The sequence below is a fragment of the Cantharellus anzutake genome (genome assembly GCF_015039405.1).
Source record: "Cantharellus anzutake strain C23 chromosome Unknown EI90scaffold_62, whole genome shotgun sequence".
In the NCBI taxonomy this organism is placed as follows: Eukaryota; Fungi; Basidiomycota; class Agaricomycetes; order Cantharellales; family Hydnaceae; genus Cantharellus; species Cantharellus anzutake.
The window spans coordinates 325,039-350,166 of NW_024067012.1; the positions used below are offsets into that span (position 1 = coordinate 325,039).

Genomic DNA, 25,128 nt, shown 5'->3' on the forward strand with positions numbered 1-25,128 from the left:
ATAGTGTGGCCGTTATTTCTCCTACAACGGAGACATCCCTTCGTCTCGAATCTGGTCTCTGACAACGATGGGACCACTGCTATGCATAGCTGACATCTGTCCCATCGAGTCCCTTGCACTGGGACCTCGCCGCTTTCGGAGTTGTCCCTGACAGCAGAAGAAGGCTTTAACCTCATTTCCCCCACCTCCCCCATCTCCCCCGCTATGGTGACTGAAGAGCAGTATGATGAGCTGCTGTCCTGATTCCAAGAGCTCCAGGCCATCGTAGAGAGCCAAGCCCAGAACCAACCCCCAGCTGCACCCACACCGGTGCCAGTGCCTGCACCAGCACCGGCACCCCCCCCAGACCCAAACCGCCTAAAGTTGCCCCCCCCCCCCACCCCCTTCTCTGGAGCAACTGAAGACCTTGACCACTTCAAGGCTGAATGTGGCATCTACTTCCATGTTTGGGCAGCGGAGTTTCCTGATGCCCTCTCCCAGATCCTCTTTGTCCTGTCTTACATGAAGGGAGGGACTGCGGGAGCATGGGCGATGCAGCGTACCATTGCGCTGCTGACAACAGGCTCCCCCAGGCTCACCATGGATGAGTTCAACACGGAACTCGATGCCATGTTCCAAGACCTGAACCGCAAAGCCACGGCCAGGCAGAAGCTGGCCACCTTGCGACAAGGCACCGACTCTGTGGACAAGGTCATCCAAGAGTTCAAGATCCTCAGCCTGTCATATCCATGCATATCCGATCCCGACCCGACTCCCGGACCTCCTTCCTTCACCACCTCCGGAGTCCTACCCTACCGCTGTCCGTTCCGATATTCACCTTCGGTCCTGACACCACACCTCCTCTCACCCCCCCATGCCACCTCCACTCCTCCGTCCCTCTCCTGCCCTATCTCCGTCCGCTCCGACACTCACCTCGGACCGAACACCACTCCTCTCGCCACCCTCCTACTACTCCTCCTCCCACTCCTCCGCTTCCTCCCCACAACACCTCCACCCTTCCGTCACCCTCCTACTCTCCTCCCATCCACTCCGATACTCACCTTCGGACCTGACACCTTTCCTCCTTCCTCCTTCCTCTCTCTCTCCTCTGGCCCTCTTCCGTTGACCCCCTGCCAAGTTATGACCTTCCGCCGCTGTCCTGTACTTCGTACTCGAACACCACTCGTACCTTTGCTCCGAGCCTCCGTCATAGCTCCTACCTCGGACTTTGACTCCACCTCGGCCTTAGTCCATTGCATTGGTGACCTCATACTACGTAAACACCATTGTGTCAGGGCACGCCCTGCCTGACCCTTGCTCCACTCCCCCGCTCTGCACCGCTCCTCCCTCTTCCTTTCTCCTTTCTCCTTTCCTTCTTTCTTTCTTTCTTTCTTTCTTTCTTTCTCACATGGACCACCTTTCCCGCTGCTCAATGTATCACTGGCGTGCACGCCCATTTCCCCTCTTGTATCTCACTGTTCCTATATCGCCGCCATCGCCACCGCACTTACCCCGCACCCACAGTGGGCCCTCTCGGGATCTCCTGCGAAGGCACCTGGAGAGCCGTGGCTGTGTGCGAGGGTGACGTGGCGCGCCCCACGTGACCGATCCCGCATGTATATAATAACAGCTGGAGTGGGAACCGAAGAAGTAGCCTTCTTCTCACATTCCCACTTCAGGCAAGTAGTGTAGCCTTCCCTTTTAATAATAACTCACATTCCCACTTCAGGCTAAGTGGTCGGGGATGCTCACCCCGTGACGAGATCGCCGCTACGCACAGCTGCTACTCGTCCCACCGAGTCCCGCACGCCGGGACCTCGCCGCTTTCGGAGCTGTCCCTGACACATTGCCAATATCCCTCGGACTTTCAACCCCACCTCCACAACTTCTGTAAGCTCCGCAACCTCTGAGCTCCATGGATCACCTTCGGCACTTTTGCCGCTTGTAATGTATCTCTCTGTCATATCCATTCCCGGCCATCGACTTCCGGGCTCTCCGACCCTTCCGTTCTAACTCCGCTCCCCCCTCACCAACCTCGGAGCCCCCGTATTCTGCAAACCTCTCGGTACCCCTCGATGGTCACCACCCCCTCATTTCAATTTATTACCTACGCCTCCCTAAGTACGGAGCCCCGAAGACTTCCGGACAGCTCCGACGTCCGCTAGCGCACTCCCGCCTCCGCTGGGCAATACACTCGCCTGCCCTGCAGAGTCCACCTTCGGGCCTATCCCTCCTTTCCGTTTCTGGGTTAACGCCTGCCTTTCCGCTAACCCCGCGAACCGACTTGTCGGTAATATTCAGTCGGCTAATGTCTTAACCCCGTTAGCTCCGCTCCGTCCGGCTCCGCCAATTGCGGAACCGTCTCCGCTGTAACCATATATATACACTACTTGTACATAGGTTACGCCCCAGCAGATAAATCAACTAGAGTTACCCCACTAGTTTCTAAGTGCCAGTCAGTAAGTTAGGGCACGGACGTGTCACTAGGCACAGCGCTCCTGGCAGAAGTCGCTGAGGCCAAAGCCCTCCGTTACGGAGACATTCCTTCGTCTTGAATCTGGTCTCTGACACTCTCGCATTTTCCCCTCATCCCTATTTGGACTGCTGCTTCTTCCCATTCTAGCCAGTTAGTCATCATCCCCACTTCCCCTCATCCTCCTGCCCCTCTGGGCCTTGCCCTCCTTACCTCCTTTTGGACGTACCACAGGTTCTGCCTTATGACCTTCGGTACCGCTCCGCTTCGGTCTTCCCTTTGTTCCTGTTTGGACGCCTTCGTTCCGATTTGGATCCCCTTTGTTTCCTTGTGCTTTCGCCCTCTCATTATATATATCGGTGCCTGTACATACTCGTTTTAGGCCTTAGTCTAAAATCGACCTGAAATGCCCCTTAGAGACTTCCTGCTCGCCCCCTATGAAATTAAGGACCAAATGGACAAACAGCAATGGCACAGCGCTCCGCTTGAGTCACTGAGGCCAAGGTCCCTCCTTGCTAAGTCTCCGGTTCCCCTCCGGAATCGTCCGCCCTCGCCCAGTTCTAACACAGCCCCACCTTGCGGCTAGGAGATGTAGGGCTAGTAGACCGCTTTGAACAGGTGATCAACTCCCGGCTCTGAGAGAGCATCTACCACCTCCACCCCATGCCAACTACCTGGGCCGAGTGGAAACACGAGGCCACCCTCCTCGACAACCAGTGGCGACGCTTCCAGGTGACCCAGCCCCGCTTGCCCCCAGTCAGGCCCCAACTCCCACCTGTGAGATTCCCACTCCCTACCACCTTCCTGCAAGCCTGCCCAGCCCCTGCACTGCCACACCCCCAACCCACCGCTGCACTGCCACCCCCTGCAGCCCGCCCTGCAGTAGGGGAGGGCCACAACCCATGGACCTTGACTGCTCGAGGATAGACCAAAGACGAAATGGCCTCTGCTACAATTGCAATGCACTGGGGCACATCGTGTGGGACTGCCTGCAGCCAAAAACCCGCCAAGCCAGACGGATGCACCCAGAGGACCTCAGGGCACTCATGGAGGGGCTGAGAAGGCAGCTGGTGGATGAGCCGGGGATGGAGACGGATGGAGGACAAGGGCAGGAGGTAGAAGCCCAAGAGGATTTTCAGGAAGGCAACCAGTGAGGGACACGCCCTGGCCGCCTGTAGGCGATAGTACCAGCTCATGTAGATACCATGATGCACCTAAGCCAGCGCCGACATCCAAATTCCACTGAGTCATCGCCAAGAAAAAGAGGAAAATCGCATCCTCGATCAGTAAGGGCAGAGAAACACCAAGTGCAGCACCGGAAGTAGCGGTCCTGCCACCCGCCATCTATGTGCTGTCCAAGCAACCCCCCAGATCCCTCAACCTAGCTGTAAAGCTGACTGCCTTGACCTCCCTCACCACTGTCTCTGTGTCAGCCCTCCTGGACTTGGGAGCCACTGGGAACTTTGTAAGCCCTGAGTTTGTCAGAAAACACCAGCTCAAGACGACCCCGCTCCCCCAACCCATTCCTGTCCGCAACGTTGATGGGACCCCAAACGAGAATGGGGCCATAACTGAGGAACTAGAGGCCCTCCTGACATTCAGATGGCACATGGAGCGGGCCCGCTTCACCGTCGCGAACCTTGGGCAGCAGTCCCTCATCATAGGACACTCATGGTTGCTGCACCACAACCCAGAGGTGGACTGGATGTGGCAAAAGGTCAGTATGTCCCACTGCCTGTCCTCCTGCCAGCCAGCACAAGGACATGCTGACCCAGACCCCATGGTGGAACCTGGGGACAGGATTTACACTGCTATCATCCCTCCAGGGTGAGGACACGAACTAAGAGTGACCACAACGCTGTAATGGGGATTTGCCGGTGTACCCTAAACGAGCCAAATTCCACGATTCTACCACCCTCAGCAAGCACCTCACATCCATCACATGTAGCCTATATCCCCTCACACTCTTTACACACATTTCCTATTTTTCCTAATTTTTCCGATTCCATTTCCGATGTCTAGAGGCCGATGTTTCCATTTTCTTATTGTCATGTGATATTCTTTCCTATTTTGTCTATTGGACTCTTCCATGACTACTGTATAGTAGCTAGAGAGTATCAGCACCAGACTCGACTGGACCAATATACCCATTCAGACCTGACCCTCAGTGAGATTCCTATCCCCCCTCTTTCATGTCATGAGTCTAGTTGGATAGACCTGTTACAAATCTGGTGGTCCTTACAGGGGGGATAATCCACTTTGTCAGGTTTTCAATCACGCAAGTTCACGTCTTTCATTTGTTTGGAAACACCCTCATTTTATTTGGATATCGACTATCTACACCATTTGTTACCCTAAGAAGAGGAAGAAGTACAAGAAAGGATCTACAAGTCTACAGATCCACACATTCCACCCGCACCTGCAAGACTTTGCAAGTTTCACATTTGTTTCTCCTGGAGGACCTCAAGACGAGGCACAGGGGATCGTGTTATTGTTAAAGTTGTTCACTCCTGGTGGATCTCACGAAGAGACACAGGAGCCTGTGTTTGTTATCAAGTTTTAGCGACATGCTGCCCTTAAGCAAGTTTATCGCGATTGTCCCTCCTGGCAGATCTCACGATGAGGCACAGGGGGTCGAGTTTATTGCTCAAGTGGTTAACTCCTGGCGGATCTCATGAAGAGAGCACAGGAGCCGGCATTAGTTTCTCTGATTACCAAGTTTTGCAACATGTTTTGGCAACATGTCACCCTGTTTACTTCCATTTGACCCTCATTTTACGATTCCTCTCCTTTCTGGATGACAAGCGGCATAGAGAATCATCCGAGTATCATCAGAACAGGTCCTGAGCGACCCACACAATCATTTTCAAGTTTCACCTTTTTGTTTTTAACCTTTCAAGATGGCCATAGGTCCCACTGTTGCAGTGCCGATATTTTACACACCCATGCCGATGCCCCGTAGCCCAGATGCACCCCGATTCAGAGGCAGGTGGATCGTCAAGTTCCTTAGCAAATATGAGTCACTGGCTGATGCGGCACTTTTCACGGAAGCTCAGAAATGCGAATTTCTGACCACTTACTGCACTGACAAGGAAGCGAGGTTCATTTCCACGCTGGATGGATTCGAGAACCCAAATTGGGTGTTGCTCAAGAAAGACCTGCTGGACTTTTATGGCGTTGACGAAGAACCCTTATTTTGCCTCAAGGATCTCCACAAGTTCGTAAAAAAAGGTTGCAAGATGAAGACCTTTGATCACCTTGACCGATATTTGTGCAAGTTTGAAGCCATTTCCAACTCCTTAGAGGCACAGGGTGCCCTCGCTGTTGTTGAGCACGATGATTTGTTTTTCCGTGGATTTCCGTCGAAGTTTAGGCACAAGCTCAAGTTCGATCTGCAAGTTCAAAGTCTGTGGCTTGATTTGACTCAGCCCCCCAGTATGCATGATGTTGTTGCAGCGGCAAGGGCCCTGCTGCAAGATGCCCACGATCGCAAAAGAATTAGTTTCTATTCATTGATGTCTGATGTGTGGACCAGTGTATATGTCGATTCACCAGAACTTTCAATGCACTCCACGGTTCAGAGCGATTTCACGCCCGAGTTCGATGCCGAGACAAGTGCCAGCAGCTCAACACTAGACCAGATGGACCAGTACCAGCCTGAAGCCCGTGAAGCGCGGAGCGCCTACGAAATCAAGTCAATTGCTGTATCCAAAGATTACATGCCTGAGCTGAAGTCTGATGACGCAACAAACCTAGAGGCGAGTGCCTACGATAGCGCAAGTTATCCCAACATGCTAGAGCTCAATGATCAAGAGCTAAGGCCTAGCGGCCTTGAACATGTCTCAGAATCCGCTGTTCTTGAAGGAGGCCAAGTCTGCCAGGCCTTACAGCCGACTACAATCCACTTAGTGTGTTCAGACAAAGCCGGAGAGCCTCAGTCAATGGAGGCGATTGCATACTACAAATCCGATCTAGCCGACAGTGAAATAGTCAACGATGTCTTCGATTTCGACCCGCATTCCGAGAACTCTCGCAAAACAATCCATGATGTTCCTAGCCCCAGTTTGGATTCGCGCCACGATGACGAGAATCCCCATGAGACGGTTTATGAGAGCTTTGACCTGGACTCATATTTCGATGGTGATACTCCTTGTGAACCAGATTGTGACTATGATTCAGACTGGGAATTGTACATTGCGAAGTCTAAAGGCGCAGATCTGCTACATAGTATCGAGGTTCCAGTAGACTGTCTGATGCTACCCAGCGACGATGGGAAAGCCTGTGAAACCATCCGCAATGTCCTCAATTCGCATGTGTACTATGACAATGAGAAGACTCATGAAAAGCGCACCAACGTCGCGGACCCGGACCTGTGTATCCAGTATGAAGACTTGTGTGGATCGATCTACGATGTCTTCAGCCTGAAGTCGTATCTTGACGATGAGGCCCCTTGCAAAACGGCTTTCAATGTCTTCGACTCGTTCGCATGGTTTGATGAAGAGAACTGTTACAAAAATGGGGCCGGAAGCGCCCATTTTCGTCTGTTCTGGCGCAGGAATAGGGAAGGGGGGTTGGACATAATGGTTTACAGGTGGTTTCACAGATGGTTTGACATGTGGTGTAACAGATGTTAGCACAGCGGGTTTTTTGGTTAATTATTGATTGGTTCAACTTAATTACTCTACATATCACATGATACAGAACCCATAAGGGTCTAAAATGGGAAATTCCCATTTCCATAACAAGAACTCCCGTGAAACTTCCCCTGACACTTCAGATGTGGACTCGCGCTTCGACGGTATTGAGACCATGGACCCACCCCAGACAGGTGATCCAACAACACCCAAGGCACCTCAACCGCTGGATTTCTTACACACCACGCCAGAGCACAATGATCGAGAGCTAAGGCCTAGCGACCCCGAATGTGTCTCGAAATCCGACATTTTCACAGTATGCCAGACCTCAGAACATGCAGCAATCGACCTTGTTTGCCGAGTCGAGGAGCCTCAGTCAACGGAGGCAATCGGATACTACTGCGACTTCAAATTTGACCTGATCGATTCACAGCCTGTACAAATCTCCAAATTAGAAGGTGTGACCGAGACCGAAGAGTGCAGCAGCAGCGCCAAGTCCCCTGTTGAGCCCAGCGAAGGCAGATGTGAAGACACTAGTCCGGAGCGACTCAGGCGAGAATTAAGAAATCAAGTGGCATTCCCTGTCAGTTCCCCAAGTATGAGTTCGACAACAGCGAAGTGGCTGAGCAAGTTAAGTTTTCGATGCATGAGTCCGGTGAAGGGTACAAGGATCCGCCCAAGAAGGATCCAGATAAGGTTGTAGGACATGAATTCAATCCCAATCGTGGTGAAGCGCCTGAGTACGTGAAGTCGCTTCCTATCACCCCTGAGTTCGAAGACGGTTATGGAGAACTGCCCACAAAAGACCCTGATAAGGGTATCAATGTGATGAAGTATTCGGGCGATGGCAGATACGAGTCTAAGGTGACTCCAGAGGCCGAAAGTATACGAAATGTCAAGCTCCACAGTGATATCCTCGCGCTCAATATGCCGGAAGGCATCTACATCATTTGCGGTGATGATATCGCCCTGTTCGAAGCCAAACGCGAGTCTGAATCCAGCAGGAAGTCAGAAATAGCACGAGCCCTGGACTCAGCACAAGAGCACAGTGAGCATAAAGATAAAGAGCTAAGGCCTCCTGGCCTCAATGAAGAGCTCAATTGTTGTTGTTCTACATTGTGTACCGAGTTCCGCCATGAGGTTTCCATGCTTAAGATGGTAGAGGGCACTTACGTCGTTCAGGGTGACTTTGTGGTTCTCTTTGAAGATGCAGAGCACGAGGTCCAGTTCAGAGGCGAGCCTAACCTGGTGCAAATTGGCACTGAGCTCAAGGATAAAGAGCTACGGCCTCTCAGCTTCAGCGGTGTGTTCGGAAATTCCGACTCAGTGGATGACTATGCATGCGATTCTGGATGTGAATCCGACATCGGCTTTGATGCAGTACCCGAGGGCATTGGGATGATTGATCCCCCTGAAGTCATTCTTACACACGAGTTGAATCATGAAGAACGAGATTGTGATTTGATTGGCAAGCACGCTATCATACATGGCAGAATCGATGCAGTGAAAAGCCCTACCTTCAAGAATGCCGTTACTGCTAGTCCTGGTATTAGAGCGCCCAAGCATGCGAAAGCCCCATGTTTCCCTGGCGATGGCTATGAATGCCGACCCGAGAAAGACCCCGACAAGGTCTCAAATGCGAATGAGTGTCCGGGCGATGGCCTAGCCCGAGAACAAGAGTCTGAGGAGACTCCAGAGGCCGAACGTTCGCGAGGTGTTGAGTCCCATGGTGACACCTTCACGCTTGAGGGAGCTGATGGGACCATTCGAGTACTGGTCTTGGATTGTGAGTCTGGGCCCAAGCGTGGGATCAATTGCATGTCGAATGCGGAGTCTTGGGCCGAAGTAAGCGAAATCAGCAATGGCCCATACAAGTCGGCGATGGGAGTGAAAATGAGGCTTACCATTGTGCCTAAACCTCTCGTTCGACCTGTAGTTCTCCCAGATGTAATGGCCACAACGGCACGGAGATGCATGCAAGTTCATGGCAGAATGATAAAGATTGATGCCAATTGCTGGCTCGAGGGTGAGATGAACGCGATCTCCCATGTTCCAGGACGTCTTGATCACCAGAGTGAAGCTGCAACGACAACAGAAGGGATCATAGAAAGTCTAGAGTGCTGAGGTGTCCCTGATCCAAGTCTCATGTCAGGATTCAAAGGTGAAATGGAGCCAACTGCCAGCACCATGAGTGAGTGCGGAAGCCGAGTACCCAGTCACCTGGAGACATCATCATCGAGCCGAGAGGCCATGCATAAAGAGCTTAGGCCTCCTGTCCAATGCCAAAGTCCGCATGTGAGCTGTGCGATGTCAAAGCCATGTTCAAGGTCGAAGACTCATAACAAGTTAGATGTTCGAGAACCCATTGCTCAGCCAGATGTTCTCGGCAGAGAGAGTAATCCCAGATGCCAGAGAAGTGCTCCGTATGCACGGGATGATAGTCTAGACAGCCAGAGATGCCAGAAGAATGCGCTCATTGAGTCGAAATCCCGCGACCCTTACCCCAGCACAGTCTCATGGGGTTGGTTTACTGAACGTGTGACATGTTACTCAGTCGATTTTGTGCGAGCCAAGTGTCCAGAAGGTTCTGCTAGTCAGCACCATAGTCAGACCGCTCAAGTGTATGGCTATCAGGGATCCGTTAAGACGTCAAAGACATTGCTTCCGAGGACAATTTGTGTTGTGTTGCAAAATGGAGACGAGGCTGAGCATTGCCTTGAGCATGGATACATGCCTCGCATTAGCGAATACGAGCCTAGAGTGTGGAGGAAGAAGCCTCCCTGATGTTGCCGGGTTGACGCAAATCTGGCAGTCCCAATCACGCATCACATCAAGTTATTTATTTATGCAACATTCATGATTTATTCTTTACAAACCCTCAGGATTTGTGGATTGGGGATGATGCTGCTGGTTTCATTTTGGATATCATGAGGGACCATGATTGAGAGCTAGGCCTGTATGTAATGGGGATTTGCCGGTGTACCCTAAACAAGCCAAATTCCACGATTCTACCACCCTCAGCAAGCACCTCACATCCATCACATGTAGCCTATATCCCCTCACACTCTTTACACACATTTCCTATTTTTCCTAATTTTTCCGATTCCATTTCCGATGTCTAGTGGCCGATGTTTCCATTTTCTTATTGTCATGTGATATTCTTTCCTATTTTGTCTATCGGACTCTTCCGTGACTACTGTATAGTAGCTAGAGAGTATCAGCACCAGACTCGACTGGACCAATATACCCATTCAGACCTGACCCTCAGTGAGATTCCTATCCCCCCTCTTTCATGTTGCAAGTCTAGTTGGATAGACCCGTTACAACACCATCTCAGTGGATGGCCCAGGAAGCCTGCGAACCAGAAGTGGAACCTGCGCCGTTTGAGGTGCTAGTCCCAGAACAGTACCAGGACTTCCGGGACATGTTCTCGAAAGAGGCCTTCGACCAGCTGCCCCCCCGGAAGCCCTGGGACCATGCAATAGACCTGGTGCTGGATGCCAAACTCCTGAGAGGGAGGACCTTCCCCCTGTCATGACCAGAACAGAAGGAACTAGATGAGTTCCTGCATGAGAACCTGTGGAACGGGCGCATACAGGCATCCAAATCCTTGATGGGAGCCCCAGTCTTCTTTGTCAAGAAGAAGGATGGATCGTTGTGCCTGGTCCAGGACTACCGGAAGCTCAACAAGATCATGGTCAAAAACTCATACCCCCTCCCACTCATTTCAGACATCCTCACATGCCTCCGAAACACTAAGTACTTCTCAGTGCTAGACCTGCACTGGGGATTTAACAACGTCCGCATCAAGGACGGCAATGAGTGGAAGGCGGCATTTTTGACCAACCAGGGATTATTCGAGCCTACCATTGTTGCAGGGATAAACCCTTGCACTACAAAACAGTGCTCTTTCATTCTTTCATGTACATACATTGGTGAGTGTAGTTGGGGTAGTCCCGTGACTGCACAGCCACAACTATACAGCAGCAACACAAACAGCACCGTACTACAAGGACCTCTTTTAGTGACAGTCAGTGAGGCCAGGAGACTACTGTCCCCCCTGTGAGCCTGTGTGACATTGGGATGGATTTCCCTGTTACACCGTTATGTTCTTCAGCCTGTGTAACTCCCTGGCAACATTCCAAACAATGATGAACGACATTCTCCAAGACTTCATCGACCGAGAGGTCATCATCTGCTACATGGACGACATCTTGATCTTCACTGCCACCCTGGAGGAACACCAGAGGGTCATCTGAGAGGTCCTGGAGACACTGTGGAAGCGGAGGCTCTTCTTGAAGCCGGAAAAGTGTAAGTTCGAGCGGAAGTGGATCGAGTACCTCGGCCTCATCATCTCTGAGGGAAGTGTCGTGATGGACCCCATGAAAGTCCGTGGAGTTCTTGACTGGCCAACCCCAACCAAGGTCAAAGAAGTACAGCCCTCCTTGGGGTTTGTCAACTTCTACCGCTGGTTCATCAAAGACTTTTCTGAGACAGCCTGCCCCCTCCACATGCTAACCCACAAAACCAAGGCATGGACCTGGGGACCAGACAAAGACCGCACTTTCCAGGCCCTCAAAGACGCCGTCACCTCCGCCCTGGTCCTTGCTTTCCCTGCTGATACAGGTCGCTTCAAACTCAAGTGCAACACCTCTAACTTTGTGACTGGAACGGTCCTATCCCAGCTCCAGACAGATGGAGAGCTTCACAGATGTAGAGCGTAACCACAAGGTGTACGACAAGGAAATGCTCGTTGTACACACCCTTGAGGAGTGGTGGCATTTCCTACAAGGAGTGGAGGAGAAAGTCGATGTCTACTCCAACCACCGCAACCTAGGGTATTTCCACATTGTGCAACAGCTGAATCAGTGCCAAGCGCAGTGGTCACTCTTCCTCTCCCAATTCCACTTCACCCTCATCCACCTGTCAGGGACATGTCCAGGGTCGAGGGGGGCCCAGATGTAGCGCCCAGGGCTGAGGCTCTCGCAGGGTGTAGAGTGGGCGCATGTACAGATGGGCCGGATGTGGGACGATGGTCCCTGGCCACTTACACTGAAGTGGGAATGTTGAGAAGAAGGTTACTTCTTCAGTTCCCACCCCAGGAGTGTTTATATACTTGCGGTCTGAGTCACATGAGGTCTGCCATGTCACCCCACATACAGCCACAGTCACCCGGGTGTCCCCATGGGGGATCCTGAGGGTGTATGCTGCACACACGCATACTAGGTTCTACCCTAGAGTCATCCGGGGCTGGGCATGTCATTTGCGCGTCATGGGCGGGTTGGTGATACATAGATGTAAAGAAAGGTTGTCTGTGTAAGATAGAAATAGAGATAGAAATAGAAATAGAAACAGAAGTAGAAGGGAGGTAGAAGGGAGGACGAACAGGAAAGAGAAAAAGAGGAGGCACTGGGTGAGGTGGACCTGGGTGGGCCTGGGTGGAGGTGGGTTGGGTGGGTGTGCCCTGACACCACTGCCCAGGGAAACTCATGGGGAAACCTGATGTGCTCTCGCACCGTGCTGACCACCCAAAAGGCAAGGACGACAATGATGGGCTGACTCTCCTCCAACCTGCTTGGTTCAAGGCCCACACAGCAGAGGTGGTCTTGGTGGAAGGTGAAGGGATGACTATCCTCGAGAGGATCAGCAGGGCAAAGGACCTGGATGAGAAGGTGGTAAAGGCAATGCAGGAACTGGGAGAGGGCATGCTGAGGTCGGATGAGTGGGAGAAACAAGGAGAGCTGGTTCTGTACAGAGGAAAAGTATACGTCCCGAAAGACTCGCAACTCCACCATGACCTGGTGCGCTTGTACCATGATGCGTGCGTGATGGGGCACCCAGGGCGGTGGAAGACCCTGGAACTCATCTCCTGCGACTACTGGTGGCCATGGATGGCGGAGTATGTCAGGCGGTACATTGTAACGGGTCTATCGCCTAGACTCGAGACAGAGAGAAGGGGGAGGGTGGTAGTGTGCGCTGGTGTGGTTCGTGGGGCCGTTTTGGTCCTGGGGTGCTACCGAGTCTGTAAAAACCTCAAACAAACACTCACCTACATCTCTCTTGGACGTCAAGGCTGAGTATTATGATGTGAGGAGTCTTAGACGTGAGCAACTAGCTCAGAGGGGGTGTTAGGGTCGTGGATGGTGTCTTTGCCACTTGGATGTAACTTCTGCTTGTCCCTTCATGGGTCTATTCAGTACTAACTTGTTATGTACAAGCTATTATCTAGTTTATATGAGTTGGAAATGGAATGAATGGAGTGGGGGAATGTAAACGGGCCGTTAGGCAACCGTAAATGATAAATATCCAATTGGGAACAAAGAAACAATAAAAGAAATATGAATGAATGGGGAAAATGTGACAACGGGTCCGAAATGGGAATTGTGAAGGTTAACTCCGCAACACTTCGCCGCAGCGCCCGCATATCCTCCCGTAAGCAACCTCCTCGTCTCCAGCTTTCCAACGAGCCCTCATTCATCCCAATTGGTGCAGTACTTCTTGAGATGTGGCCATTGACAGGTGCTGTCAAGACCACGTGAGGCTATACACCATGCTGAGCCATCCGAATATGGGGTTGCCATTCTGGGAAGTGCTCCGGGGGTAAAGGAGGAAGGTATAGCATCACCAACGGGTAGAAAAATGGCTGGGTTGTATGTGTGGTTATGGAGATCTGGAGAGGGGGTGAAATTGGCTGCGTGGTTGGGCGTGGGAATTTGGCTTGGGGCTGTTGGGAATGATGGGGAAAATAAGGAAAAATATGGAGTGAGTGTATGGAGTGTTGGATAGTGATAGAATGAGTATCAGGAGCGTCAGCGGATATGTACTGCATATTAGTGACCAAATTCCGCAGAATCTGACTTTTTGTGGTACATGGGGTTGTCCCCACAACAATGTACACAGATGTGACACCTGCAACCATGTCAAATCCTTCCCCTCTCGTAAAGTGGGGAAGCTCATCCTGAACAAGATCCCTGCCTGCCACTGGCAAGTGATTTCAGTGGACATGATCGGAGAACTCCCTGAGTCGAAGGGCTACAACACTGTTGTGGTCGTAGTGGACTGCCTATCCAAATGCATCCACGCAATTCCAACGGTGATGATGGTGGACTCAGCGGGGATCATGTGGCTTTTCCTTGAACATGTCTGGAAGCACCATGGTCTCCCTGAAGAGATCCTCAGCGACAGAGGGAGCACCTTCGTCTCGCAATTCTCGAAAGAACTTGTGGACCTCCTCGGTGTCAAGCTCACCCCCTTGATGCCCTACCACCCCCAGACAGATGGGCAGATGGAGAGAGTAAACCAAGAGGTAGAGGCTTACCTCCGGGTATTCGTCAACCACTGCCAAGATGACTGGGTGGACTGGCTCCCACTAGTGGAGTTTGCCTATAACAACCGGGTCCACTCCTCCACTCACCGAACCCCTTTTGAGCTCAACACTGGCCAACACCCTAGGATGGGGACAGAGCCCACATGCACATCTGAGGTAGAAGCTGCTGATGCCTTCTCATTGAGGATGATGAAGATGCAAGAAGAGGCAAAGGCAGCACTAGAGCACGTGGTGGACGAGATGGCCCGCTACTACGACTGGAACCATGAGGCAGCCCCTACATACCAAGAAGGCGACCAGGTCTGGCTCAGCACCCAGAATTACATGACAGACCGCCCAACCAAGAAGCTGGACCATAAATGGACCAGCCCCTTCACGATTATTAAAGTTGTCTCCCCCACTGCCATCAAACTCCGGCTCACCGCCTGACAAAGAGGAATCCACCCAGTCGTATCTGTGACAAACATCAGACCCCACCACCCTGATGAGATTGCGGAACGCCCTGCCAACCCCTGCCCAGGCCCAGACCTCATAGATGGAGAAGAGGAGTACGAAGTTGAGAAGATCCTGGACTCTAAGTGGCTACGCCGAAAACTCCAGTACCTGGTAAAGTATACAGGCTGGCCACACTTGGAAAACCAATGGCTCACACATGACCACCTAACCCATGCCTCTGACCTAGTCGAGGAGTTCCATCAGATGCACCCCCATGCCCCAGGGAGAGAAAAAGAGAACTGTCCAGCCGCTTCAAGGCAAAGCGGCTTAAGGGGGGGGGTAATGTCAGGGCACACCCCACCTGACCCCGCACTGCACCACCCTACTCTGCTCCCCCTGCTATCACTCCCGGTTTCTCCTTTTCACTTTTCTTCTTTCTTTCTATTTCCATTCCATGGTCAACTTCCCTATCACTACACACCTAACCCCACTCCCCCGATTGCCACGCCTGCCATGTGCATTCCCGCTTACAGAATGGCACACCTCCGGGATCTCCTGCAGAGATACCCAGGGAGGTGCAGCTGTGTGCAGAGATGATGTGGCTCCTCCCATGTGACCCCAACTGCATGTATATAATAGTGCCTGGGGTGGGAACAGAAGAAGCAGCCTTCTTCTCAACTTCCCACTTCAGGTAAGTACTGTAGCTTCTCCCCTTTAATGACAACTCAACTTCCCACTTCAGACTAAGTGGTCGGGGATGCTCACCTCATGACAGGACCGCCGCTATGCATAGCCAACATCTGTCCCATCGAGTCCCTTGCGCCGGGACCTCACCACTTTCAGAGCTGTCCCTGACAAGATGCTGGAAGGCTGGCATTGGGACTTTGTGATGGTGCCATGATACTGACATGCTGTTTTTCCGCATTGACTCTAGGCTTCACACCTCTCTTAGGAGCAGTGGGCATGGCAGTGTTTGCCAGGAGGACTGATGCGAAGTGTGGGGAGAGATTATCAATTAGAGGTTCTGTGGCACGGGCTTTAGATCTTGGAGGACCAGCATTGGGATGCTGCAAAGGTGCCATGATTTCGGAACGCTGTTCCACCACACTGACTCCAGGTCTCACATCACAACTGGAATTTGCAATGGAAGTGCAAGAAGGGGATGCAGGGTGTGAAGATGATCCAACACTATGTTCGAACACGATTTCAATTATCAATGAGCTAAATAGTAAGAATTGGAATAGATACATGAAGTCAATGGCACGAATTATGTTATCCACCTTCCCCCCAAGCATGATGTTGTAACGGGGATACCCTAAACGAGCCAAATCCCGCAATTCAACCACCCTCAGCAAGCACCTCACATCCATCACATGTAGCCTATATCCCCTCACACTCTTTACACACATTTCCTATTTTTCCTAATTTTTCTGATTCCATTTCCGATGTCTAGAGGCCGATGTTTCCATTTTCTTATTGTCATGTGATATTCTTTCCTATTTTGTCTATCAGACTCTTCCGTGACTGCTGTACAGTAGCTAGAGAGTTATCAGCACCACACTCTAGAGGACCAATATACCCTACTTCAGACCTGACCCTCAGTGAGATTCCTATCCCCCCTCCTTCCTGTCTCAAGTCTAGTTGGATAGACCTGTTACAGCGTCCATGGTGTAGCCATTGCCTACTAGCCACTGGAGAATTTCTATAAAGCCATTGAGGCTGTGAGCACCGACCCAAATCTGATTTGCCAACTTCTGAATAGCCCCTGGCCATCCCATAGCCCAAACTCCGAAGTGCTGGTCAAGCCATGGATTAATTTCCCCCTCCCATGCATCTGCGGGCATTGCATATAATGATAAGGCATGCACGATCAACATGATGCTGTATTGTCCAAAAACTGAACCTGGACTCCCTCCAGGGGTGGAGGATGGAAGTCGTTTTGCTGCATCACGAAGTTGAGATATATTTGCAAAGATTGCAGGGGGAGTTACTGGGGTAATATTTATGGAAGGACCTGGAACTGTCCTTGCTTCTACTGGGGTGGTTCTGGAGTCGGAGACGACTCGGGAGTGAGTGGGGTTACTCTTCTTGTCATATCCATCTACAGCCATCGTCCTCCACTACCTCTGATCCTTCTGGACTACCTCCGCTCCTTCATCACTAACCTCGGAGCCTCTGTATTCCGCAATCACCTCCAACTCCCTCGATGGTCACCACCCCCTCAATTCAATATATTACCTACGCCTCCCTAAGTACAGAACCCTGAAGGCCTCCAGACAGCTCCAACGTCTGCTAGCACACTCCCACCCTTGCTGGGCAATTCACTTGCTTGCCCTGCAAGCCTACCTTCAGGCCTATCCCTCCTTTCTGTTTCTGGGTTATAGCCCGCCATTCCACTAACCCCATAACCCGACTTGTTGGTAATATTCAGTTGGCTAACGTTTAACTCCATTAGCTCCGCTCCACTCAGCCCCGCCATTCATGGGCCCACCCTTGCTGTAACTATATATACATAACTTGTAGATAGGTTACACCCTAGTGATAAAATCGACTAGAGTTATCCCCCCTTTTAGTTCTCACTGCCAGTAAGTAAATTAGGGCATGGACATGTAACTAGGCACAGCACTCCTGGTCTGAGTTGCTGAGGCCGAAGCCCTCTGCCATGGAGACGTATCCTTCATCTCATATCCGGTCTCTAACACTTCTTCGGTGTGGAACCACTGAGGGCTTGATAATCAGGGATGGTCTGAGTACAGCCACTTTGTTCGCAAAGCATGTGTCAGGGCACACCTGCCTGACCTGGCCCCACCTGGCCCCACTTCACCTGGTACCCTGCCACCCAGTCCTCTCCTGCCTCCTTCCCCCTTCTTTCTTTCTCTCCCTATTTCATTTTCTCTTTATTTTCTCTTTATTCTACATGGATGACCTTTCTTTGTATCAATGTACCATTGACCCACCCACAGTGTGCTTACAACATGCCCAGCCCAGGTGTCAGGGATGGTGTCGTTCCTTAGGATAGGTCCGATCACTATCCAGGCAACGCTGTCGGGTGGAGCTTGGTGTTCCGGGTCGTCCGATGGCAGGTCAGAGACAGACCAGAGGTGGGGCAGAGCTCTGAGGGTGATGGGGTGTTGAAGGGACTCGGCTTCAGCGACTCGGAATGGAGTGCTGTGCCTGGTACATTCTCGTTGTCCCCAATTTGTCAGGGGAGCTGGCGACAGAGGAACCAAGGCTGCCAGCAGGAAGGGGGCTGGAAGCCCCCCTCACTACTTAACGAAGGAGGCGTTAGCGAGGATCAACCGTTCGTCACACGATTCTTTGGGTGTTATACCAAGGCATCTCTAGGAGTGCCTGTTACTCAGTTCTTTGGAGCACCAGACAAGCGGGACGCGATAGACGTCCTGGAGGAGGTTTTGGAGGGCTGAAGACTGTTTATATTATAACTGGGGGGATTATTTACTAGAAGGGTACGTGCGTACATATAGCGGAAACAATTGGATCCGAAGGTAAACAAAGGTTACCAAGGGGAAGGGGAAGTAAATAGAAAGAAATCCACAAGACAAATAGGAATAGGCGAAAAGCCCAAATTACGTCTGAGGTTTTGTGGAGTGAGAGAATTAAAAGCCAACTGAATGGCAAGGTCTGGAAGCGTCTATGAACAAGCAGGGAACTACAGAGAAAGATGTCTGGAAAGGGCTGGAGCCCAGAAGTTGTAGTCCAGAAGATTGGGGTTGTAGAAAATATCAAATGATAAAACAATAAAGATTATTGAGACTGGAGGTAATATAGGAATGAGGAGGTACCAGAGGTAAGGAGGTACCAGAAGGGAGGAGGTACTGGAGGTGAGGAGGTACTGGAGGTGAGGAGGTACTGGAGGTGAGGAGGTACTGGAGGTGAGGAGGTACTGGAGGTGAGGAGGTACTGGAGGTGAGGAGGTACTGGAGGTGAGGAGGTACTGGAGGTGAGGAGGTACTGGAGGTGAGGGGGGGGGGGGGGGGGAGGTACTGGAGGTGAGGAGGTACTGGAGGTGAGGAGGTACTGGAGGTGAGGAGGTACTGGAGGTGAGGAGTACTGGAGGTGAGGAGGTACTGGAGGTGAGGAGGTACTGGAGGTGAGGAGGTACTGGAGGTGAGGAGGGGGTACTGGAGGTGAGGAGGTACTGGAGGTGAGGAGGTACTGGAGGTGAGGAGGTACCGGAGGTACTGGAGGTGTGGAGACCAGAGGTTGGAAGGAGGGTGGATAAGCAAGTTGAGATTTATCAACAACGAGCAAACCCAACTCCTTTGAACAAGGTGTCCAAGGAGGTGGAGGTATGGTGGTGGAGGTCCAGAGGTGATGTGGACATAGGTGGGTGGCAGAGTGGGAGAGAGTTGAAAGAGGAGGTAGTCCTAGGGTCATTGGCATTGACTGGAGGCAGCAGAGAGAGATTGGGAGGGCTGGTGGAGGTCATAGGAGTCGTGTAGTGATGGGGTGGAGGGAGGCAGAATGAAAGGTTGCTTACTTATTTGGGGACGGTAACGTTCCGTTCCCCCGTTTGCCTCAGGCCTCAGTTACTCCATCTAAATATAAGCTTAAATGTGCTCTATATTCAACGGGGTAGAGGTAAAAGGCTACTGGGCCTTTACAACTACTCCGAGGTATATATATGTAAATTACATATCTCGGCGCAAATAAATAAAGAAATAATAGCATCACTATAATGGGAATTATAGTGAAGTAAGGTTAATCCCTTACACAGAAGATCTGGGATATGACACCAGGCACTTCAGGGAACCCCCCGCTATGTCCAACTCGTGCATTCACAGTGGATGCCCTTGGGATCCCCCATGGGGACACCCAGGTGACTACAGCTGTATGTGAGGGTGACATGGCACCCATCATGTGACCCAAGCCGCATGTATATAAACGTACCTGAAGTGGGAACTGAAGAAGTAGCCTTCTTCTCACCCTTTCCACTTCAGGTAAGTAGCATAGCATTCCCCTTTAATAATAATAACACCCTTTCCAGTGGCCAGGGACTGCCTCCTGAGCCGGGCCCGCCAGTATGCATGCCTGCTCCACACCTTCCAGTGTTGGGCATCTCACCTGGGCCTCCTCTACCCTGGACACATCCCTGACAGCATGGGTGCTTGTTTTGGTTGTTTTGGGGAATTGTCGGAGCTCATAATTAAAGGATTCCGTGGAAAACATAATCAATTGAGGTACCACACTTGGCATTTTGGTCAATGTACATTAAGAGGTATCGTCTATATGATGGGTCTTAATAAGAAATCCAGGGAACATGCTCTTCTCGTGCTTGGAAATGGGGACATGTTGAGGTTGAGTGTTAGAGACCAGAAGCGAGATGAAGGAGTTGTCTCCATGGTAGAGGGCTTCAGCCTCAGCGACTCAGACCAGGAGCGCTGTGCCAAGTTACATGTCCATGCCCTAATTTACTTACTGGCAATGAGAACTAAAAGGGGGATCAACTCTAGTCGATTTTATCACTGGAGTGTAACCTATCTACAAGTTAAGTATATATAGTTACATCGAGGCAGGCCCGTGAATGGCAGGACCGAGCAGAGCAGAGCTAATGGAGTTAAACATTAGCCAACTGAATATTACTGACGAGTCAGGTTATGGGGTTAGCAGAATGGCAGGCAATAACCCAGGAATGGAAAGGAGGGATAGGCCCGAAGGTAGAACTGCAGGGCAAGCAAGTGAATTGCCCAGCAGGGGTGGGAGTGCGCCAGCAGACGTTGGAGCTGTCCGGAAGCCTTCCGGGCTCCATACTTAGGGAGGCGTAGGTAATATATTGAAAAGAGGGGGTGGTGACCATTGAGGGAGGCAGAGGTGATTGCGGAATATGGGGGCTCCGAGGTTAGTGAAGAAGGAGCGGAGGTAATCTGGAAGGACCGGAGGTAGTGGAAGATGATGGCCATGGATGGATATGACATTGAGTGCTCCACCCTCTTTGCCAGCTAGAACGATTTGACCTTGCTTCACTCGATGAAATATGGGCAGACTGAACACTCCACCCTTCTCATCAACCAAAAAGAGTGCAGATGCTTCAATAATGTGTAACCTCTATGAGCAGCTCGTTCCTCCTGCAAAAGAGCAGAATGACCAAGACAGCTTCAACCTCGTGTTCTTAGATAGAGTAAGAGGCTAGTGACGAATGAGATTCAGCCATGGCAAACAAACAACTATACAGTTTATTATGTAATCAATGCATCGCTAGCGTGACCTTGCCTGCATGTGATGCCAAAAATGTATATATTATATGAGAAGAGAAAAAGGAGTACACATGGGAGATACAAAGTGTCAGGGCATACACCCTGACCTAGCCCATATCCACATCCACACCCACACTCGCACCCGCACCCACGACCGCACCCGGCTGCTGCACTTCCCACATGCACCCTGTGCCGGACGCTCAGTGCGGCCAGATGGCCCGGACCTCGGGTCTCGGGTCTCATGTGACTTCCGGATATCTCCAGAAGTTTTCGATGTATTGTGGCCACTGTGGGAAGATGAGAAGTTAACTTCCTTCTCATCTCTGACCCACAGTAGGCAAGTTGTATATACTTGCCTCTCTTATATATACCATCTCTGACCCACAGTAGGATTGTGCCCTGGATTGGGCTAGCCAGACTTGAGGCTGTGGGCCATAGGGGAGGGTCATGGGGACCCGGGAGTTGTCCCCTGACACAAAGGAGGGGAAAGGCACACATGCAAGGGAAACATGGTGGGAAAGAGAACACATTACGTAATTGTGGACTCCAAAGTGACCATGCAAGCACGGAAATGACACAAATACACAAGGCAGAAGAACGACCACATCAAATAAGATGAGTCCACAGCTCAGAGACGTGCTTCATGTAGCGAGGCCTACCAAGATTCAGTTCAAGCATGATTTGCCAATTATTACCCTTAGCATGATATTGAAGCATTTCTGCACTCGACTCAATGATATGCAGTTCTTCAGCATTCCTCGTCATCTCTTCGTGAGCCCAGCATGCAACATGGTGAATCACACCATCCATAGGGCCTGACGTTGGCCACATAGGCATGGAGAATTTCAACAGACCTTGACTCTGGAGAGAGTGGGCACCAATAAGAACCTCAAAATGATGGAGTTCAGTATCAGAAGCCTCCTGATACACTCTAGATTGTAGCCAGGCAGCTGAAAATGTGATGCATTGCATAGGATGTATATGATCATTTTCGTTGGGGGGAGGGTGTTGGTACAGGGACTGGGGAACAAGGGGGGGATACTTTTTGTACTGAAGGAACACGTGAAGATGATTTGCCTTGTTCACCTTCAGAGGTGTGGTACTGATGATAGCTGGAATATCAGCATGCTTGCGTGTAAATGCCATATTCACATATAGCAAATCCACTGTGGATGTGTAATTAAGGAGCGAGCTGACATACATATCTGATGAACAAGCTCTTCCCTCTGAACGCAACTTATCAGCCATTCCATCATGATCAGCAAGACGCTTAAAGAGCAGCTCCATAGACAGTGGCTCACGATGCCCGCTCTTCCTCACACGATGCACTGTGTAGACTCCTTGGGCACTGCACTTTTCCAGCCAGAGCAACTCTGGGTCCTGAACCTCATCTACCACAAGGTGATACCAGTGGCCTAGAGGTACCACAGGCCAATGCGCTGGAATTGACAAGCTGAGCATGCCAACTGACTGCAAGGGAGCCACCACACAGCCACCCTCATTCGGTGGCAAAGCATGATACCCAATAGTTACAAGAGGACATGTTGGCTCCCTTGCCACCACAATCTTGGCAAGGCCGCTGTCTGATGCCTTCTGGCTTTCATTGTTCAGCCTTGAGAATGAATCCATGGATTGACTGCCCTTGCTCAGCGATGCGGCCAGTGGGGAGGCAGCGACATGGCTGTCCCCAGGATGCATCGGCCTCCTCACCACGGAATTGGCACTTTTGAGGTCCTTGGACAAATCTTCTCCAATGTATGCGAAGTTCAGGCCATTACCCGAGAAGGCTACCGATACTTCATCACATTTGTTGATGATCATTCCCGCTTCCTCACAGTCTACCCTATCAAGAGGAAAAGTGAGGCTCTTGAAACCTTCAAGGATTTCTTGGTGGAAGCTGAGCAGCAATCTGGGAAAAGGTTGAAAGTTTTGCAAACTGATGGAGGAGTGTCAGGGCTCGGTCCTCAATCAGGGACAGCCCGACCTCAGGCCTAGGTGTGTGCGGTGTTCCGGGTGGTTGGGCGCTAGACCCTGTCCTCAGCTCCTCAAACTCACTGAAGGGACTAAGCGGGGATTGAGTTGTCATGTATTACAGAGGGTAACTACAACTTGCCTAAGCGGGGATTGAGTTGAGAAGAAGGGTAAGTTTCCCTATTCCCTGCTTGGCTACTATAAAAGGGAAGTGTACTGTACAGTTCATAACGTGACTCCGGGTAGAAGCCGAGCATGTTCCTGCGACTCGGAAAAGGTGTCACATGGGTTAAGGCGAGTTGCTCGCCTTGACCCACGTGATTTTTCCTGCGGGCTCACATGCAGGCTGAAGTTGTGAGAGATATTTAGGGATGGGGAGGTAAGGGAAGTGGGGGAAGTCTGGGAAGGTGGTTCTGGGGTGTGGTTGGGTGCCCTGACAGCGGGGTCAGGGGCCGATCCCTGACAATTCCTCGGACTTTCAACCCCGCCTCCGTAACCTCCATAACCTCTGTAACCTCCGTAACCTCTGAGCTCCACAGATTATCTTCGGCACTTTCGCCGCTTGTAATGTATCTCTCATGTTTTCCCCTCATCCCTATTTAGACTGCTGCTTCTTCCCATTCTAGCCAGTTAGTCATCATCCCCACTTCCCCTCGTCCTCCTGCCCCTCTGGGCTTCACCCTCCTTACCTCCTTTCGGACGTACTACAGGTTCTACCTTATGACCTTTGGTACCGCTCCGCTGTAGGAGAAATAACGGCCACACTATGGAAACCCATTATGGAAATATGCCAGAAAAATCACAAAAACCTCATACGACAAGTAGATATGAGAACATAGAAGGACCTGAATTTTAACGAATTTTACGAATTTTTACGAATTATTACGACTATACACGATAAATCGAAAGAAAGAAAAATAACAAAAATACTTCAAGCTTACCATCAACGAGACGGAATTCTCGGGGGAATTTATAGCAAATATTAAACCAAGAATTAGGACAATCGACCAAGATTTGACTATAAAAATAATCAGAGAACCTCCACGGAAACTACTTTCCCACGTCCGCACACGTAGCAAGGATGGAAGTACCACGGAACAAAGATTCCTCAGGAACTAATGCAAAAGTCAAAGTCGTGTTTATAATAGGAAATGTAGATGTCACCCAAACGGAACCAATGAGAGTAATTACAGGGGAAACTACCCATAAACGACGGAGATATGACTAAAACTCCTGCAAAACGAGGACAATGTCTAAAAAGCAAGCGCAAAGATTAACTAGTAACGACCGAGACAAGCTTGATAGCCCATTAGAAAGGAAAGGATCTACTCTTAATCCTCCCAAATTTCCATAATAAAAGGATCATGCGTTAATGAGAAATCCAATAACGGGAATAGCGACATCAAAAGTCCGAGCTCAGGGACAAGACGATGATTGCGTAGGATCCATAATTAAAACATACAACGAAATTTACACGGAAATTATGAAAAATAGGAAACTATAGTTATGCAAATTCTCAGCCCAAACAGTCCAGCCGTTGTGAAGTTATACCCATGACGGGAATATAGGAATCCGCATCATGTGTAATGACACGTGAGGGTGGCAATGCGCAGGGAACCGGCCGTCGGAACCGAGATCCGCACTTCGGCAGATCGCGAAGACCAATTTCCGTCCAAATAAGGAAGAGCCCGGTCAAAACAAAGCACGAAAAGTGCAAAACAACCTTAGATCATGAGGGAAAAATCTGAAATAAATCACAGAAGCCCATATGAAAGAAATAAACACCCGCGCATATCATAAATCCCGAACAACTAAACGAAAACGGCTCCCGCATACGAACAACTATGGGAACGACGCACGTGATTACCGAATGTGTGCGCGAAACTTTGCTAACTCAACGAATACAGGGAAATAGGACACAACCTTAGTACCATTGGAAAGGTGGGAATAAATGAAAATTTATGATACCAAGAACGTGAGAAAACATCCAGAAATGAATGAGATACAAGGACATGAAGTTAGAAACCTGAAAACACGTGGGAAGACAGCTTCAAGAGGTCTAGAGCCCTAAATAAAATACATAAAAATATGATA

General features: G+C 50.7%; 5 protein-coding genes across 5 annotated transcripts; 1 reads left to right on the forward strand and 4 right to left on the reverse strand.

Annotated features, from left to right (window-relative positions):
• Positions 1–7,236: 7,236 nt before the first annotated feature.
• Positions 7,237–9,210, forward strand: EI90DRAFT_3292243 (uncharacterized protein; the record flags this gene model as incomplete). The annotated part of the gene is made up of 2 exons (XM_039067320.1): positions 7,237–7,669; positions 7,738–9,210. Exons 1-2 carry the CDS (start codon positions 7,262–7,264, stop codon positions 9,208–9,210), a joined length of 1,881 nt encoding a protein of 626 aa, XP_038911504.1. The 5' UTR covers positions 7,237–7,261.
• Positions 9,211–15,687: 6,477 nt separating this feature from the next.
• On the reverse strand, positions 15,688–16,143 carry EI90DRAFT_3130048 (uncharacterized protein; the record flags this gene model as incomplete). The annotated part of the gene is made up of 1 exon (XM_039064269.1): positions 15,688–16,143. The coding sequence occupies one exon, from the start codon at positions 16,141–16,143 to the stop codon at positions 15,688–15,690; it is 456 nt and encodes a 151-aa protein (XP_038911505.1).
• A 342-nt stretch (positions 16,144–16,485) lies between these two features.
• EI90DRAFT_3130049 (uncharacterized protein) lies at positions 16,486–16,959 on the reverse strand (the record flags this gene model as incomplete). The annotated part of the gene is made up of 1 exon (XM_039064270.1): positions 16,486–16,959. The coding sequence occupies one exon, from the start codon at positions 16,957–16,959 to the stop codon at positions 16,486–16,488; it is 474 nt and encodes a 157-aa protein (XP_038911506.1).
• Positions 16,960–18,613: 1,654 nt separating this feature from the next.
• On the reverse strand, positions 18,614–19,252 carry EI90DRAFT_3130050 (uncharacterized protein; the record flags this gene model as incomplete). The annotated part of the gene is made up of 1 exon (XM_039064271.1): positions 18,614–19,252. The coding sequence occupies one exon, from the start codon at positions 19,250–19,252 to the stop codon at positions 18,614–18,616; it is 639 nt and encodes a 212-aa protein (XP_038911507.1).
• A 2,417-nt stretch (positions 19,253–21,669) lies between these two features.
• On the reverse strand, positions 21,670–22,761 carry EI90DRAFT_3019696 (uncharacterized protein; the record flags this gene model as incomplete). The annotated part of the gene is made up of 1 exon (XM_039057392.1): positions 21,670–22,761. One exon carries the CDS (start codon positions 22,759–22,761, stop codon positions 21,670–21,672), a length of 1,092 nt encoding a protein of 363 aa, XP_038911508.1.
• Between the last annotated feature and the right edge of the window lie 2,367 nt (positions 22,762–25,128).